At 35.7% G+C, this 16,902-nt stretch overlaps 2 protein-coding genes across 3 annotated transcripts; both read left to right on the top strand.

The window, feature by feature from the left end:
- Nucleotides 1-282: 282 nt before the first annotated feature.
- Nucleotides 283-3,372, top strand: LOC141718009 (uncharacterized protein At3g27210-like). Its single transcript, XM_074520338.1, has 3 exons — nucleotides 283-606; nucleotides 2,542-2,622; nucleotides 2,871-3,372. The coding sequence occupies exons 1-3, from the start codon at nucleotides 444-446 to the stop codon at nucleotides 3,233-3,235; spliced, it is 609 nt and encodes a 202-aa protein (XP_074376439.1). The 5' UTR covers nucleotides 283-443; the 3' UTR covers nucleotides 3,236-3,372.
- A 1,777-nt stretch (nucleotides 3,373-5,149) lies between these two features.
- Nucleotides 5,150-13,481, top strand: LOC141718008 (triacylglycerol lipase 2-like). Of its 2 annotated transcripts, none has more exons than XM_074520336.1 (9): nucleotides 5,150-5,518; nucleotides 5,622-5,726; nucleotides 6,353-6,493; nucleotides 6,864-6,974; nucleotides 7,137-7,280; nucleotides 7,563-7,603; nucleotides 7,747-7,826; nucleotides 7,945-8,049; nucleotides 12,941-13,481. In XM_074520336.1, the coding sequence occupies exons 1-9, from the start codon at nucleotides 5,345-5,347 to the stop codon at nucleotides 13,258-13,260; spliced, it is 1,221 nt and encodes a 406-aa protein (XP_074376437.1). In that variant the 5' UTR covers nucleotides 5,150-5,344; the 3' UTR covers nucleotides 13,261-13,481. The 2 variants fall into 2 exon arrangements, with proteins under 2 accessions (XP_074376437.1, XP_074376438.1); XM_074520337.1 differs by having other exon boundaries at nucleotides 7,945-8,040; nucleotides 12,941-13,476.
- Nucleotides 13,482-16,902: the final 3,421 nt, after the last annotated feature.

Genomic DNA, 16,902 nt, shown 5'->3' with positions numbered 1-16,902 from the left:
TATTTAATTTAATCATAACAGCATATTAAAAATTAATGATTTAGTTTTGATAATTAGTCAATAACAGTAAACTAACAATAAAATATAATTATTTATAATTTATTTTAAAAATAGTAAGAATATAAATAAATAAATAATATAATTACCATTTATTTAATCTACTTTTTACGTACGTTGATACATGGAAAAGGTCCCATCCGTTTTGTCTTTTCCGTGACAAAAATACAAATATCTTTGGAATCTTGCTTTTTCCCTGTATGATTTTGATTAAAGAATGCATACCTTTGTAACGCCAACAAACACCAGTTTCTTCAACTTCACTTTCATCTCTCTCTCTGTCTCTCTCTCTCTCTCTCTCTCTCTCTCTCTCTCTCTCTCCCTGACACAGTTACCAATGCTAAACAAATCAGACACCTTCACTTGAACTCTCAACTTTTGTAATAATGGGTTCTTGCGTTTCATCTCACAAACGTAAACACTCAGATATCAAGCTTCAAAAATCTATTAGTTGTAAATCTGATCAGATTATATTTTCACCTGTAAAACCCATTGGTGATCTTGGTTCCAAATTACAGCCTGACCCTTCTATCAATTTCCCTGATCTTGGTATGTTCTTTGTTTAATCATCTGCTTTTTTCTTAACTTTTTTTGTTACGGCACCATCAAGTTATAGTGTGTTTTAGTAGTCTGTTTTGTTTGTTGCATTTGATTGGAGTTTTGATGTATTTCTTGTTTTCTTTCAGTCTGGTAACATGTGTGTGTTTGTAGCTTTTTGTTAAAATATAAACTAACGAAGGCTACCACTACCTTCAAACTGCTCATTTGTATAACTGATCACTCTGTTTTGCAGTAGTAGTTTAGGTGGTTTGTGGCTAATTTGCGGAGCTTATAGGCTAAAACAGTTTGCTACAGCAAACACATGAAGACATGACGAAATATGTATTGTTAGGAAGTAGGGTAGTTAATTGGAGGCTGTCATATATTTTCTAAAAGTTAAAACAACAGTTTTGATTGTAAAAACAATCATAACAGACATTGGTGGTCTATACTATAGAGAGTGCTTCTTTTTTTATTTGGGTGTGTTTATCGGACTTTGTGGTGTGGTTGTTATGCCCAAATATGGTTTTCCCTTTTAATGTAACTTGGTGTTTACGATGACAGGATGTAGTATAATTTTAGTAATACCCTCACAATTAGAATATACAAGCAATATAGTGTCCTTCTAAAGTTTTCTGTTAAAATAAGTTGTTATATCAAGCACCCTAATATGCACGAGAGTATAAGAGAGTTGACCTCATCAGCCATCAGCCTCGACTTATAGGAGCATAGGTACAACAAGTTTTGTTTTTAAAACTTAAGCTATGTAGTCCTGTTTTGGAATAAAACAGGGAGAACCCTTAGGTGATCATTAATCTACTTTCTAAAAAAATTTCAGTATTCCCCTTTGGTGTCTACCCTACTATGTGTCGAATCCTGTAGATGTTACTGCGAAAACTACAAACTACAATATAGATTTATGTTTTCTTAACTGGCGAGTATTGGCTAGTTGTTTTTTTATGTAATAATAATTGATCTTTTACTAGGGAAAGAATTGGAAGATTAGGTGTCGGTGGTTTATAGCTTTTGATTTCAATATTTTAGTTTGGTGGTTGAACCAACCTCAACTAAGCATGGATTGTGATGTATATAGTTAGTGGTAAATTAACGACCTTTGTTCTAGAATTTAAACTATAGCAGATTGGTAATTAGGTTGAATTAGCTAGATATTTTAATCTACATTAATAATAATGTCATTATCTATTCAACTTCTGCATAATAAGGCTGAGTGTATATAAGTAATCAAATTCTATGTTTGGTGGTGCCTCTGAGATTTGGATGGCATTCTCGTTCTTGTGACTACCCCAAAACTTATCCGTGAACTTTGAAATGACCTGTTACTGTGTTCCTTAAAGTCGTCTTTTCAAGGGAAACACTGGAGGCTTATAGTGGCCATTTAAATTGCAGTCACTTGATAATTCTGTTACCCTAGCCTCTCTTAGGAAATACAAAGCTGCTTTTGGAGTGTTGGTTGTAATGCTTATTACTAACTACTTCTGTACTTGTCAGTTACTCCATGTAAGATTCTGGTGTGTGTCCAGATTCTTAATTCAGCATGTCTGTGTGTATCTTTATAGTTCATACTCTGCTTATGATGCATTATGCTATCATGTTCATGTTAGGCATGTATGTACCCTTTACTTTAGTCTTGGCTGTCAACATTATCTATCATGCAATTCGAACTTTGAACTTGCTTCTTAATCGCCTTCATAAATTCTAATGTGCATGGATTGATTTTCGACCCATATCTCTTGGTAGGTAATAAGTACAAAAAAAGATAAAGGGACACTGTTCGTCTGAGACATTTAAATACCGCATATTACATTTAATTTCAAAATATAAGTTGTTAGACCCATTATATTCTACTTCCTTGACCATTATATTCTACTTTCTTCGCGCTTTTTTCTGGTGTGAGTTACCTTTCTGATACCAAATGTGATGCAGGTAGTAAAGAAGAAGCCTTCTTCGATTCACAGGCCTGGTTAGATTCAGATTGTAATGACGACTTCATGAGCGTTAATGGAGGTAAGATATGTATATATATTTTAGTGAGACCAGTGGGCTATACTAAATAGCAGACAGAAATTTTACCATTGGCACTGCATTATTTGCATGTTTTAGCTGTAATCTAACTCTCTTTCATTGTGCCTAATGAAGCTGCTGTTTTTATTGACAGCTTACTGATTATAATGTGATTTCCATAGGCACCGTAAAAGTGTAATTAGAATATAGACAACTGTGTTTTTCTGAAAGACCTTGAATATATGATGCAGAGTTTACCCCATCTCGTGGTAACACTCCGATACATAGTTTCACTACTGCAGCTCCACCAGTCGACAAACCCTTTTTTGAGGACTCAGCCCTGGGTGGTGCAATAAAAAAACAATCATCCCCACCTGAGAAGAAAATGAGTTTATCCGACCTATTTAATCAGAGTTTCCGAGCTAAACAGGATGCTGCTGATGAACAAGATACATCTGGTAGTTCAAGTGACACAAATTGTAGCTCAAGTTTGCAAAGCAGCGAACGAGCCCCAAATGGAGATTTCAAGGCTGAGCGCGAGAAATCTTTGGTGTCGTTGCAGTGTTGCCTTCCACATCTGGGCAAGCAAGTAACTTTACTGAAAGAAGCAAGATAAGCTTGTCCATAGTAATGGCTTAAATTAATATATATTTATGTACTATAACTCTCTTTACTGTCCATATTTTGTCAATCCCTTTTTTTTTTGTTTTGGCAAAGATTTATCAAGGAGTTTTAAGCTGATATTAAAACATAGATGTTGTGTTTGGTTGTGGAGAATGAAATGGAAAGAGTAAAATTAATGATAAATAATGAAGTTTGGAGGGAAGATTTGGAAAAAGAAAAATGAGTTCTTGCAAATTTGTTATCATAAAAATGAGAATGCGGGAGAATGGAGTATTTCTTTTCAAAATGAGACGTACAAACTCCAGTTTAGTTTATTAGTAATGAAATAGTTTGTTAGGAATGAAATGAAATGGAGGAAAAAACGAAAAAATGTGAACAGCTCTACATATTATAGTTGAAGTTTTATTTCATTCCTTTTTTTTTATTCATCCTAACCAAACAAACTTTTTTTTTTGCTAAAAGGCTTTTTTATAAAAAACAGGAGAAAAAAATACATAAGGTTTAAGAAACCTTAAGAAAGGCGGGAGATAAGCCTCCTCACCTAATCATAGAGTCAAGAAATAGCCTAAGCAAGATTACAACTTTAACTCTAGTTCTCTGTAAATTTTATTAATAAATTTTTTTAAACCCATACATAAAAGTTTAAGTTCCCTTCCAATAATTAGATTTTGGAATTAATATCATAAACATAATAAAACTTGTGATTCAAAACTCCATTTTTCTAACCATTTCAGTTTGTCCGAAGATTCATTTATTCTGTGCTTCCAAGTTTTTCAAAAACATAGAAAAATTAAGGAGAAATTGGGCAGCATGTTTTGAGGATATAATCATAGAACTTAATCATATGTTTACATTACAACAAAAACATGCTTTTGCGTTGCGAAAGCTGAGGGCACATATTGATTTTATACCCAAGTAGGTACAAGTTTTCCTTGAGTGTAGGGGTGTACAGGGATCGGTTTGGGCGGGTTGTGAGAATTTAGCAACTCAATCCAATTAATTCGTGTTTTCAAAATTTCAAACCAATTCAAATCGTTTAAATTTGTAACCCAAACCAATTTATATACTTCGGTTTGGTTTGTTTTGGATCGGTTTGATCGGTTTATTAAATATACAAAATTAATATAAAAAATTATAATAAAACATAAGGTTTTAAAGTTTGAAACACTTGAAAATAATTCAAAACAATATTACAATCCTCCATATTATATAGTCTTAAACATCTAATTTTCGACATCAAAAGTACTAATAATATTGCTTACGTTTTATATATTGGAATGAATTATAAATTCAAAAAATATAACACTAATCAAACATCTATTGTTGTTACGAAATGAACTATGAACACATAATTTATAAGTTACATTTAGAGTTAGAGATATATGGATCTATGTAAATGTCCTAAACATAATTTTGGATTAAGTTATTAGCATGTACATATATATTTTAATCGGGTTGGGTTGGATTGGTTTAAAATTATCGAAAACCATATACAACCCAATTAAATCGGGTTGACATTTTTTCAACCCAACTATATATCGGGTTGAAAAAAATCGGTTTGGTTCGGCCGAAATAGGGTCGGTTCGGTTTGGATTGGTCGGGTTGGCCAAACCGTGTACACCCCTACTTGAGTGTTAGTTTTTTCTAATATTATGATTTATGACAAATCTCTGAATTTGTACACAAGATAACAGATGCACTTGTTCAAGTAATACAGAACTATTGTTAAAATTGGATATATACTGTTAGTAAACTATAAATTATTCAAAAGACAAAAGATAAAACCGTCCAGGACACATTGAAATCGAATCTAGATAAGCTCATCCAGTACTTGCAAAACTATATATTTATTACAAGGAGACTGAGGATACTTGGATCTAAATTTAATTAAATCAACAATGGAAAAAGGAAAAAAAAAATAACAAGTGGGACAGATTACCATTCCTACACATAATGAAAGGTACCTCCTCCTCCTGCACTTCTCTAAAGTTTGAGTTCCCCTCTTAACAATAATATTTGCAGTGTAAATCATTCACACACATTTACTCTTTCCCTCTAAAATACTACTCTAGTAGTGTCTCCAACACCCAACAAGAAAGAGATGATGAGTCTCCAAGCTTCATCTAACTTAACTGCTTGTTTAGCTCTAGTAGTCCTAACATATTCTCATCATGCTTTGGCGGAAACCACCAATGATCAAGCTAACACTGCACAATCAACTGGTATATGTTACGCTGCGGAGATCATGCATGGTTACAAGTGCCAGGAGTATGATGTATGTTCTACTAGCAACTCAACTATTTAAAATTTTGTACCTCCAGTTTTTATGATTACATTTTGTCAGGGGACATTTGGTTTTGAGTACTTTCTATGTGCAGGTTACTACAGCTGATGGCTATATTTTGAGTCTGCAAAGATTCCCACAAGGTAAAACTGGTGGAAGTAATAAGCAGCCTGTCTTGCTGCAGCACGGGGTTCTTGTGGTAATTAAGCTTTATTATTTTAGATTTTTATCATTTGTTTGTCATGATTAATACTATATATGTCATGACTGTTCTTGTTTAAAGATAAAATTATTGATAATAAAATATATATCAGCACATACAAGACATACTATGTACCCCGTGAACAACTCATTTTCCCGTGAAGAGTTTGGCAGATTCTTAAGGCAGCTTGTCCAAAAAGACAAATATGACTAGCCTACTAGCTACAAAAACTGAAAATGATTGAATGTTAGAATATATACTAACTTTATTGGATCCCAGAAATTTAGGTTCCTGACCGCGGTAAATTTGTTGTAGCAAACGTTTTTTAATCATCACAACATATTTATATAAGAACATTTTAGTTATCAACCAATTGAGACACTGTACTCCACTATGAACTGTTGTTAGTACTTAATCATGATTGTTTTAAAGAACTTGTCCTATGCTTAGCAACATAATTGCCTCAATTCTGCGTCCGCAGATGTTTGTTATGCAATTTTTGTCGTATTTCAATAATTTTTTGGTATTCCATCCCATGTTTATAATAATTGGAATTCAATGTGTATGTTGTGGATGCATAGTTTAGTATAAATGAATTTTTTCTATTACGTTTTCTTTTGTAGGATGGAATGACATGGCTGTTCAATCCAGCTAACCAATCTCTAGCACTAATATTAGCTGATAATGGTTATGATGTGTGGATTGCTAATACTAGAGGCACCAGATATAGCCGAAGACATGTATCCCTTGATTCCAGTAACCCGGTAAAATAATTGTGTGGTGTTGCTCCCCTTGAATATTCTATTCCTTTGTAGTTTCTGTTCTGATTTTGAGTTACCGGCTTACCGTTCAGAATTTCACTGTAGAATTTCAATAACAAATATCAGCAGATTTCATGGGACCTGTTTTATGTAAAAGGAATACTCACTTGATGGCGATCTTAGGCAACTATGCAGGATTATAACGGTTTCTAGTTTAACTAGCAGAAGTACATTTTGTGAATACAAATTTGAACGTAAATTCCATTAAATTACAAATACACATATGCAATTATACTTAAGATCACTGTCAAGGTCATAATTCTATAGTGTACGCACATTACAGAAACATTCTAACAGTTACAGATTTTAACAGGATTATTGGGACTGGACATGGGATGCTTTGGTCGCTCATGACTTACCAGCCACAATTGATTTTGTGTATGAACAAACAGGGCAAAAGCTTCATTATGTAGGCCACTCATTGGTAAGATTATCTAATGTCTCAGTAGTAATAATTGTCTACAGTCAGTTGCCATAGGTGATTTGTTAATGAGTTAAATTTGCTACACATGAATGATAGAGTTGATGATACGTTAAACTTGGGCAGGGAACTTTAGTAGCTCTAACTTCATTCTTACTTGGGCAGGGAACTTTAGTAGCTCTAACTTCATTCTCGGAAGGAAAACATGTAGACAAGGTGAAATCAGCAGCACTGCTAAGTCCAATTGCTTACCTGAACCATATGACCACCGCCCTTGGTGTTCTTGCAGCTAGAGCCTTTGTTGGTGAAGTACATACCTCTGCACTTCCTGCACTTTTTTTTATTCCAAACATTATTAAATCCCGAGATTAAGAGACTAGTCAACTATTCTCCTGTACTCGCAAATGGGCAAAGTATCACATTTGGAATTATAAAAGTAGCTATGAATGCACTCCGGCAACACATATTAATTTATAAATAAAAATTATGATATATTTTTAGCCGGTTTCTTAGAGTACAATTTATTATATCCTATACCCTTTTTTTTGGCCAAGTTTATATCTTACATTGTTGATCATGGTTTTTCAACAGATTACTACAATAGCCGGTTTTGCAGAATTCAATCCAAAAGGGTAAAACTTAAATTGTTATGAAGTTTTGATCATCTTATAATACTGTCTGATCTAGCTTTCCTTCACTCTATTGATAAATCAGAAATTTAAAATTTATGTGGCAGTTTAAACCATATTTCCCTTTGTTTTCTTGACTATCGCAGTGAGCCAGTAGCCAACTTTCTCAAGGTTTTGTGCCTTGATCCGCAAGTAAACTGTTTAGATCTAATCACTGCACTTACAGGTAACTCTGTTTTAATTACCATCTGTATTTCTCAATAAGCCAATGTAGCTTACTTGATATTTATCCTTTTTTATATTTTTAAAGGCATGTAGTCATAACTTAACTAAATCTCTTCAAGGTAAGAACTGCTGTCTCAACACCACTACTGTTGACCTTTTTTTGAAGAATGAGCCTCAATCTACAGCAACTAAGAATTTGGTGCATCTAGCTCAAAGTAAGTTAAGTAAGTTACTGTTGGAGTTATAATCTTAAACTTATTTGTTTTTATTATGCAATTCTAGTCGTTAGTAAATTGATATGGTGGAATAAGTAGATTGATTTGGTAGAATAAGCAGTAGCAAGAATACAGGGATCATGGAGTCTGTTAAAGGAAAGTCATGGCATGTAGTCCCTGATTTTCTGGTAGTCAGTTGTTTAGCTTTCTATATGTAATAGTGCTGCAGAATAAAAAAAATAATTTTGCGTGGTCTTTTGACAAGCACAAACTTTGTTTCTATGTTCTTACTTCTAAAAAGCTTATACATGTATCTATAACTGTTTGATCGTTTACAACACTTGGTATCAGAGCATTAAGGTTCAAAGTGATAGTTCGTGTCTATGTCAAAAGCAACGATGGACGCAAACAAGATGAAGGGAGGATCTATGGGTTTGAGTTATCCGATGTTAACCAAAAGCAACTATACTGCTTGGGCGTTAAAGATGAGGGTGTTTATGCAAGCACACGGAGTCTGGGAGGCAATAGAACCAACTGATCCAAAGGCTACGATAGACGAGAGGACTGATAAGATTGCCCTGGCCATGATTTACCAGGGAATACCAGAAGAGAGTTTACTTTCGATTGCAGACAAAAAGAAGGCTAAAGACGCCTGGGAAGCTATCAAAACTCTGTGCCAAGGAGCCGACAGAGTTAAAAAAGCAAGGATCCAAACTTTGAAAACGGAGTTTGAATCATTGCAGATGAAGGACAATGATCAGCTTGATGATTTCTGCATGAGACTCAGTGGACTGGTAACAAACATCAGGGCACTCGGAGAAGAAATAAATGAATCCTATGTGGTGAAAAAGTTACTAAGAGCTGTACCAACGAAATTCCTGCAAATAGCCTCAACGTTGGAGCAATTTGGGAATATGGAGACTATGACGGTTGAAGAGATTGTGGGATCTCTTAAGGCACATGAAGAAAGATTGAAAGGCCATACTGAAGGTGCTAGCAGTCAGTTACTACTCACAGAGGATGAATGGGCTAAGAAAGAGAAGGATGAGTGTAAACTACTATTGACCAGAGAAGAGTGGCTAAAACGAACTGGAAAAACTGGAGTAGAGTCCACTGGTTACATGAAAGGGCGAGGTGCAAGGGATAAAAGCAAAATAAAATGTTACAATTGTAACAATTATGGACACTACGCAGCGGAGTGCAGAAAACCCCGTCGTACTAGAGAAGTGACACAGGAGGTCCAATTATCCAGGATGGATGATGATGAACCAGCGCTATTATTAGCAAAGCATGCCGGTTTAATGTTGCTGAATGAACAGGGGATGCGACCAAAACTCATAATAAATGACAAAGAAAAACGAGTGGAATCTAATGTATGGTATTTGGACAACGGCGCTAGCAATCATATGACGGGTGCAAAGTCAAAATTCAAGACTCTAGACGAGGGAGTAAATGGTCAAGTCAAGTTCGGGGATGGATCAACAGTCAACATAAAAGGAAAAGGGTCAATAATCTTTAAATGTAAAAATGGTGAGGAACGTACACTCCATGATGTTTATTATATACCCAGTTTGTGCAGCAATATAATCAGCCTAGGTCAACTGTCAGAGGAAGAAAATAAAGTCGTGCTAAATGGAGACTATCTGTGGGTTTATGAGAAGAAAGGAGATTTATTGATGAAGGTAAAAAGATCTTCCAACAGGTTGTATAAGTTAATCATTGAGAATGTTGAGCCAGAGTGCTTATTTTCTAGATCTCAAGAAGTAGCGTACCTGTGGCACACACGCTTGGGGCACATCAATTTCAAATCCATTGCTTTGATGTATAAGGATAGAATGGTGTATGGGCTGCCAAACATTATTCAACCAAATGATGTTTGTACGGGATGTTTGGTGTCGAAACAAACAAGAAAGTCATTTCCATCGAAATCAAGCTACAGGGCCAGCAAAGTCCTAGAGTTAGTCCATGGTGATTTGTGCAGTCCTATTGAACCTGCAACTGCTGGAGGTAACAAATATTTCTTCCTTCTTGTTGATGATTTCAGTCGTGTCATGTGGATATACTTACTCAAAAGTAAAGACGAGGCTTTTAGTGCTTTTAAAAAATTTCGAGCGAAAGTTGAGGATGGAAATGAAAAAAAAGTGAAGGTTTTTAGATCAGATCGAGGAGGAGAGTTTTCCTCAAGGGAATTCACTTCGTATTGTGAAGAGATTGGGATTGAGCGGCACTATACGGCCCCATACACGCCCCAACAAAATGGTATTGTGGAGCGCAGAAATCGAACAGTGGTTGAAATGGCACGTAGCTACTTGAAAGAAACAAAGTTACCATCAAAATTATGGGGGGAGGCAGTCCGGCACTCAGTTTACATACTTAACAGGTTACCCACTCGACCTCTGTCTGGACAAACACCTTATGAGGCTTGGACAGGTTCAAAGCCAAATATTAGTCATGTCCGTGTTTTTGGATGTTTGGCGCATATGAAAGTCCCACATGTGCACATAAAAAAATTGGATGATCGAAGTATGCAAGTAATTAATCTTGGAAAGGAACCAGGTACTAAAGCTTATCGCTTGTTTGATCCTATAAACAAACGAGTATATGTAAGTAGGGATGTTGTGTTCGATGAGTTAAAACACTGGCCTTGGAATCGACAAAAAGAGGAAGAAAGTTATGCTGGGTCTTTCTTAGTTCCTGAAATGCATACAGATATCGAGCAGTCTCAGCAAGAAGGTGCAGAAAATGATGACATCTCGGAAGCTCGTGAAACAACACCTCCTCACTCACCATCGAGCTACCAAAATTCTGACAACTATGATGATAGCAGCGAGCCAAAGCGGTACAGAACTCTTAATGATATTTACAATAATTCAGAGGTAGTAGAAGTGGAGGACGAGTTACTTTTAGTGGGCATGGAAGAACCTGTAAACTATGGGCAAGCAGTTAAAAAAAGGGAATGGAAACAAGCAATGGACAAGGAGATTGAATCCATCGAAAAAAATGAAACTTGGGTACTAACGGAACTTCCAGACGGGCACAAGACCATAGGCCTAAAGTGGATATTCAAACTGAAGAAAGATGCAGACGGAAAAATAGTGAAACATAAAGCGCGACTCGTAGCAAAAGGCTACGCTCAAGAATATGGTGTGGATTTTGATGAAATTTTTGCCCCTGTGACTCGATTGGAGACTGTTCGCTTGTTACTAGCTTTATCTGCAAAAAAATCAGTGGCAAGTGCATCATCTTGATGTGAAAACTGCGTTTCTGAATGGTGAAATTAACGAAGAGGTTTATGTGGCTCAACCGGAAGGATATGAAAATGAGGGAAAAGAACATCTTGTATATAAGCTTCTGAAGGCCTTGTACGGATTGCGCCAGGCCCCTCGAGCCTGGTATGCGAAACTCAACAGCTGTTTATTGGGACTTGGGTTCAAGCGTTGCCCGTATGAACATGCTGTATATACTAAGCAAGTAAGAGGTGAAAAGTTGATAATCGCAGTTTATGTAGATGACCTGTTGGTCACAGGTTCTAATGTGGGCATCATTGAGGAGTTCAAGAAGCAAATGAACTCAAAATTTGAAATGAGTGATTTGGGAAAGCTAATGTACTATCTGGGAATTGAAGTTCAGCAAAAGGAGGGTTATATTGAGATAAAGCAGTCGAGTTACGCAACGAAAATTCTGGAGAAGGCAGGAATAATAGGATGCAATCCCACCAAGTACCCGATGAACCCAAAAGAACAGTTAACCAAAGATGAGTGAGGTAAACCAGTAGACACGACTCAGTATAAAAGTATGGTGGGTGGACTTCGTTACCTTGTTCATACAAGGCCTGACATTTCGTATGCTGTTGGCATGGTAAGTCGTTACATGGAACGACCAACTGTTCTTCATCAAAATGCTGTAAAGAGGATACTTCGATATATAAAAGGCACGCTTGACTACGGACTGATCTATTCGAAACAGGGAGGTAATAACATTCTAACGGCATATTCAGATAGCGATTTGGCAGGTAATATTGATGACAGGAGGAGTACTGGGGGTATGGTGTTTTATTTAAATGAAAACATGATCACATGGATGTCTCAAAAGCAGAAATGTGTAGCTTTGTCCTCCTGTGAGGCCGAATTCATGGCTGCCACAGCGGCCGCTTGTCAAGGTATGTGGCTTCGAAATGTTTTAAGTCAGGTGATGAATGAATGCATAGGGCCAATTGTTCTATACATAGACAACAAGTCAGCTATAGATCTTGCCAAAAATCCTGTTTTCCATGGGCGCAGCAAGCATATTAGTATTCGTTATCATTTCATTCGGGAGTGTGTGGAGCGTGGGGAAATAGTCATAAAGCACATAGCTAGTGAACATCAACGAGCTGAAATTTTGACAAAGGCACTGTCCACCATCAAGTTTGAGAGAATGAGGGAACTTCTGGGAGTAAAGGAACTTGTCTGAGAGTTTAAGATTAAGGGGGAGAGTGTTGGAGTTATAATCTTAAACTTATTTGTTTTTATTATGCAATTCTAGTCGTTAGTAAATTGATATGGTCGAATAAGTAGATTGATTTGGTAGAATAAGCAGTAGCAAGAATACAGGGATCATGGAGTCTGTTAAAGGAAAGTCATGGCATGTAGTCCCTGATTTTTTGGTAGTCAGTTGTTTAGCTTTCTATATGTAATAGTGCTGCAGAATAAAAAAAATAATTTTGCGTGGTCTTTTGACAAGCACAAACTTTATTTCTATGTTCTTACTTCTAAACAGCTTATACATATATCTATAACTGTTTGATCGTTTACAACAGTTACTAGCATTCCTAGTAATATAGTAATTGATCCGTAATTTGATCTATACAATATAACGCTAAACTAGTTACCTTTGTGTTGAAAACTACCTAATTTTGCAGCCATTCGAGATGGAAGACTGGCTAAATACGACTATGGAAGCACTGACTTCAACCAAAAGCATTATGGTGATTCTCAGCCTCCTGTCTACAACTTGTCCAACATTCCGCACGACCTCCCTCTTTTCCTGAGTTATGGGGGCCAAGATTCTCTTTCGGATGTTAAGGATGTTGAGAAGTTGCTTGATAATCTGAAATTGCATGATGTAGACAAGATAAACATTCAGTACATTGAAGATTTTGCACATTCAGATTTCATATTAGGGACCACTGCCAAGGATATCGTGTATAACCAAATAATGGCCTTTTTTAAACGCCACTAAAAGTTATCGCGTAAAAAAAATGTTGTCTTTTACTTCTTTATTATACATCTGGCTTGAGCTTTCATCAGCGCAGACATGAAGTCTAAAGGTTCTCTAGCTTTATGTAAGTTGATTGTTTATAGGTTTACATAATTTTGATGGCCGCTTGGATAGTCAGTTGACAATGTAAGATTTATATATGCATTCATTTTAAATATTTCTAAGTGATAAACAAAGGTCCTGCAAAGGCAGTAACCTAGCCAAAGAGAGGAGCCCAATTTTTCCCTAAATGAGATGAGCTTAATTTTTTCTTAACGAATCAGGCCGGAACTGAGCCCCACTCTAGTTTTTATCCAACAGAAATAAGAGGAGTCGTCCTTGAGCCCTTAACTAAATAAGACATACTTTCCTACTTTGCTTAAATAATCATGGGCTCAAGTCAATGTCATCTCAAATCTATACTTATTTAATACTGTTAGAGCATATGCACGGGTTTGGATTAAGAAAGCAATTCAGCAGATATATTAATGTTTCTGTAAAAATGTAATGCCCGCTTTTTTGCTCCATCAATTATTAATAGAGCATCAATTCATCACGCTCTCCATCAAATATTGATGGACTAATCGATACCATCAATTAGTGGGGTCCATATCTTATATTCTGTTTTATTTGCTTTTCACATGATTTTGTGGTGTTTCAACTGCTATATAACGGTTACAAATTTTAACAACTATATCTCTAATTTTTAACGGTCATATTTTGTGTCCTATAAATTACAAATTTTAGATTCACTTATGACATAAATTTTTACACACTTCTATTTTTTTACAAATTTTCTGTTTTATATAAATGTACATATATATTTAAAAAATGGGTATTAATTGGCTCCCTTCCGAAGAGTTACAATTATGTGTTTCGTGGGCTCGACAAACTGTTGATCCGATCACCGGTCGATATTCGAACAAAAATAATTTATGGGGGCGAATTCACGAGGATTATGCAAAAAAATTGGTGTGACACTCCGGAGAATCTTCATGCAGAACCAGGTTCAAAAGTTGCTCTTGACTCGCATTGGGTGAAAGGAATATGTCCTAAGTCCAATCAGGTATTAGGATTTAGGAATAACTCTTTATGTAATTTGTTTTGATTTCATTGATATTAATAAAAGACTTGTATTATTTTTATTACGGGCTCTATCTATTTAAGTGTTTAAATAAGATATACCATAGTTTAGAGTAAAGCTTTTTATGGATTATGATGAGATCATAATAGTGAGACCTAAAAAGATGATAACTCTAAACTTAAATAGTTCCTGGTCATAGGATTACTAACTGGTAATTAATAATCCGCAGAGATCGGTACATTTTATGCTTGCTTCATTATGAAGGATGTCTATTCTCATAGACATTTGTGTGGTGACACTATAGCTAGTATGTAGGTGCTTATTATGGAATAAGTTCACTGAACATGACTCGCCCAGCTGAACAACTGATGGAGTTCACTCACGTGTCAGCAGTTGTTCGCTTAGTGATAGTTGTACAAGTATCCTTAGACTTGAGGTCATCATAGTCATCTTGTGTACACTGAACTATGCTTTGGTTTAGTTCTTAGTCTCCAGGGACAATTATTAGGGCTCTTCTGGGTATAGGAATTTGTACACGAAGATAGTGTATGATCAATAAAGGATCTACCCCTTCTAGTGAAGGAAGCGAATGTTCAAGGCTGATACACTTATGCTAGTTCAGGAATCTCTGGCCAGAGTAAATGAAATTAGAAAGGAGTTTCTAATTTGCATAGAACTACGCATTGTAAATGGTAAGCAAGTGATTGAATTAGATAGGCTTGACACGAGATCCATGCCTTGTATTTAATCGGGACATTATAGGGTAGAAGGAGTTTATTGTACGGTAACTATTCAGTGACAGGTTCTTGGTATTCTAAGCAGTGAATTCATATTATCCGGATAGTCGCGATATGTTGAGAAGCATCACTCACGATGTAGAATAAATGTGATTAATTAATTAATCATATTTAATAAATTAGAGAATTTATATAAATAATGATAAAATAGTTTTATTATTATTTATTTCTACTACCGGCTTAATATTGAACCTACAGGGTCACACCATAAAAAGAGAATGATTTTATGGTGGAGGAATTAATTAATAATGGCTAATAATTATTTATTTGTGAAATAAATAATTAATTGGAAAATTTAATAATTGATTAAATGAGATTTAATTGATTATAAATTAATTAAGAAAAGTTCTTAATATTATTAATTAAGGATTTAATTTTTGGAAATTAAATCAAGAGAGAGAATTATTTCTAAAGTGTTTAGAAAAAGGATTAATGATTAAAAGGTGTTTTAATTATTAATGAGAATAATAAATGGGATAATAATAATAATAATAATTATGGGAAAATTTCAGCTGAAAATTTTGCCTATAAATACACTATTATAGACCCTATTTTATTCTAACCCCAGAAACCCAAAAGTTTCAGAAAACCAAATTCTCTCCACCTCCTCCTCCTCCTAAAAGTCGTTTTCTTGGTGGATACCGGTGGAGTGCTTCACACTTGAGGAGCAACTGCTAAGGATCTCTGATCGTTGTCTCCGAATTATTTTTAAAGGTTAGATTCGATCCCTCGAATTTTTATTCACGATTTATATGCTTTTATTTGGATTTTGTATGTGTAAAAGTGTTTTTCCACGCCCCGCTGCATTTAAAAATCCAACAATGGTATCAGAGCATAGGTTGTATGCATATAGATCTGTGGTAAAAATTTCAGAATTTTATGTGCTTGTATGAATTAATTATGATTTTTACAAGTTATATCATAGATTAATTTTGTCTGATGAGAAATCGTTTCTCAGAATAATTTTGAATGTTGATCTGGGTTCTACAAGTGTTGTAGATCGTCTGGGTATTTTTTTCATAATTTTATGATGTATAGATTTTTTATTATGAATTTTTAAAGTTCATACAATTAAATTTGTATTAAATAATCATATATATATAATTGTTAGTAAGTATATATATATTGCATCTGCATATGTGCTGTTGTCTGTGTTGTTTTTTGCAACCGTGAAAGAAAAGCAGACAGAGAAACAGTGGTGTCAGAAGACAGGTACGGCGGCACGGAAATCCGTGCGAGGAAAACGGCGACTGCTAATAACAGGACGAAGGACCGTGCGTCGACCACGCGCGCGTGGGGCTCACGCGCTGGCGTGCCACGTGCGGCGCGTGGAAGACACGCGCTGGTGACGTCATGCTGACGTCATCAGATGACGTCATGCTGACGTCAGCATAGGGGTTAGGGCGCGTGAGGCGCGTGGGCGCGTGGGCGCGCGTGGGGGGAGGTCTGACACGCGCCTGACAGCGCGTGTGCGCGTGGCGGCGCGTGGGAAACCTTCTCGGGGCGCGTGAGAGCGCGTGGAAGCTCAGAATTGGGTGATTTTGGTGCCGTTGGATTCGTCTTTTCAAGACGCTTCTAATGGTATATTACATGATATTTTATAAAATTGTTTCGAACTGTTTATAGCTAACAGAAGTGTTTTTAAGCTGTTTTTAACTGTTTAAATTGCTTTTAAATGCTTCATGTGATACATAGAGATGTATAATGCTTAGTTCTATGTGCTAGATGATATAACATGCCTAC

Source organism: Apium graveolens, chromosome 4 (assembly GCF_009905375.1).
Source record: "Apium graveolens cultivar Ventura chromosome 4, ASM990537v1, whole genome shotgun sequence".
In the NCBI taxonomy this organism is placed as follows: domain Eukaryota; kingdom Viridiplantae; phylum Streptophyta; class Magnoliopsida; order Apiales; family Apiaceae; genus Apium; species Apium graveolens.
Note: the sequence above shows the minus strand (reverse complement) of the source record. Positions and strands in the feature narration are given on the sequence as shown.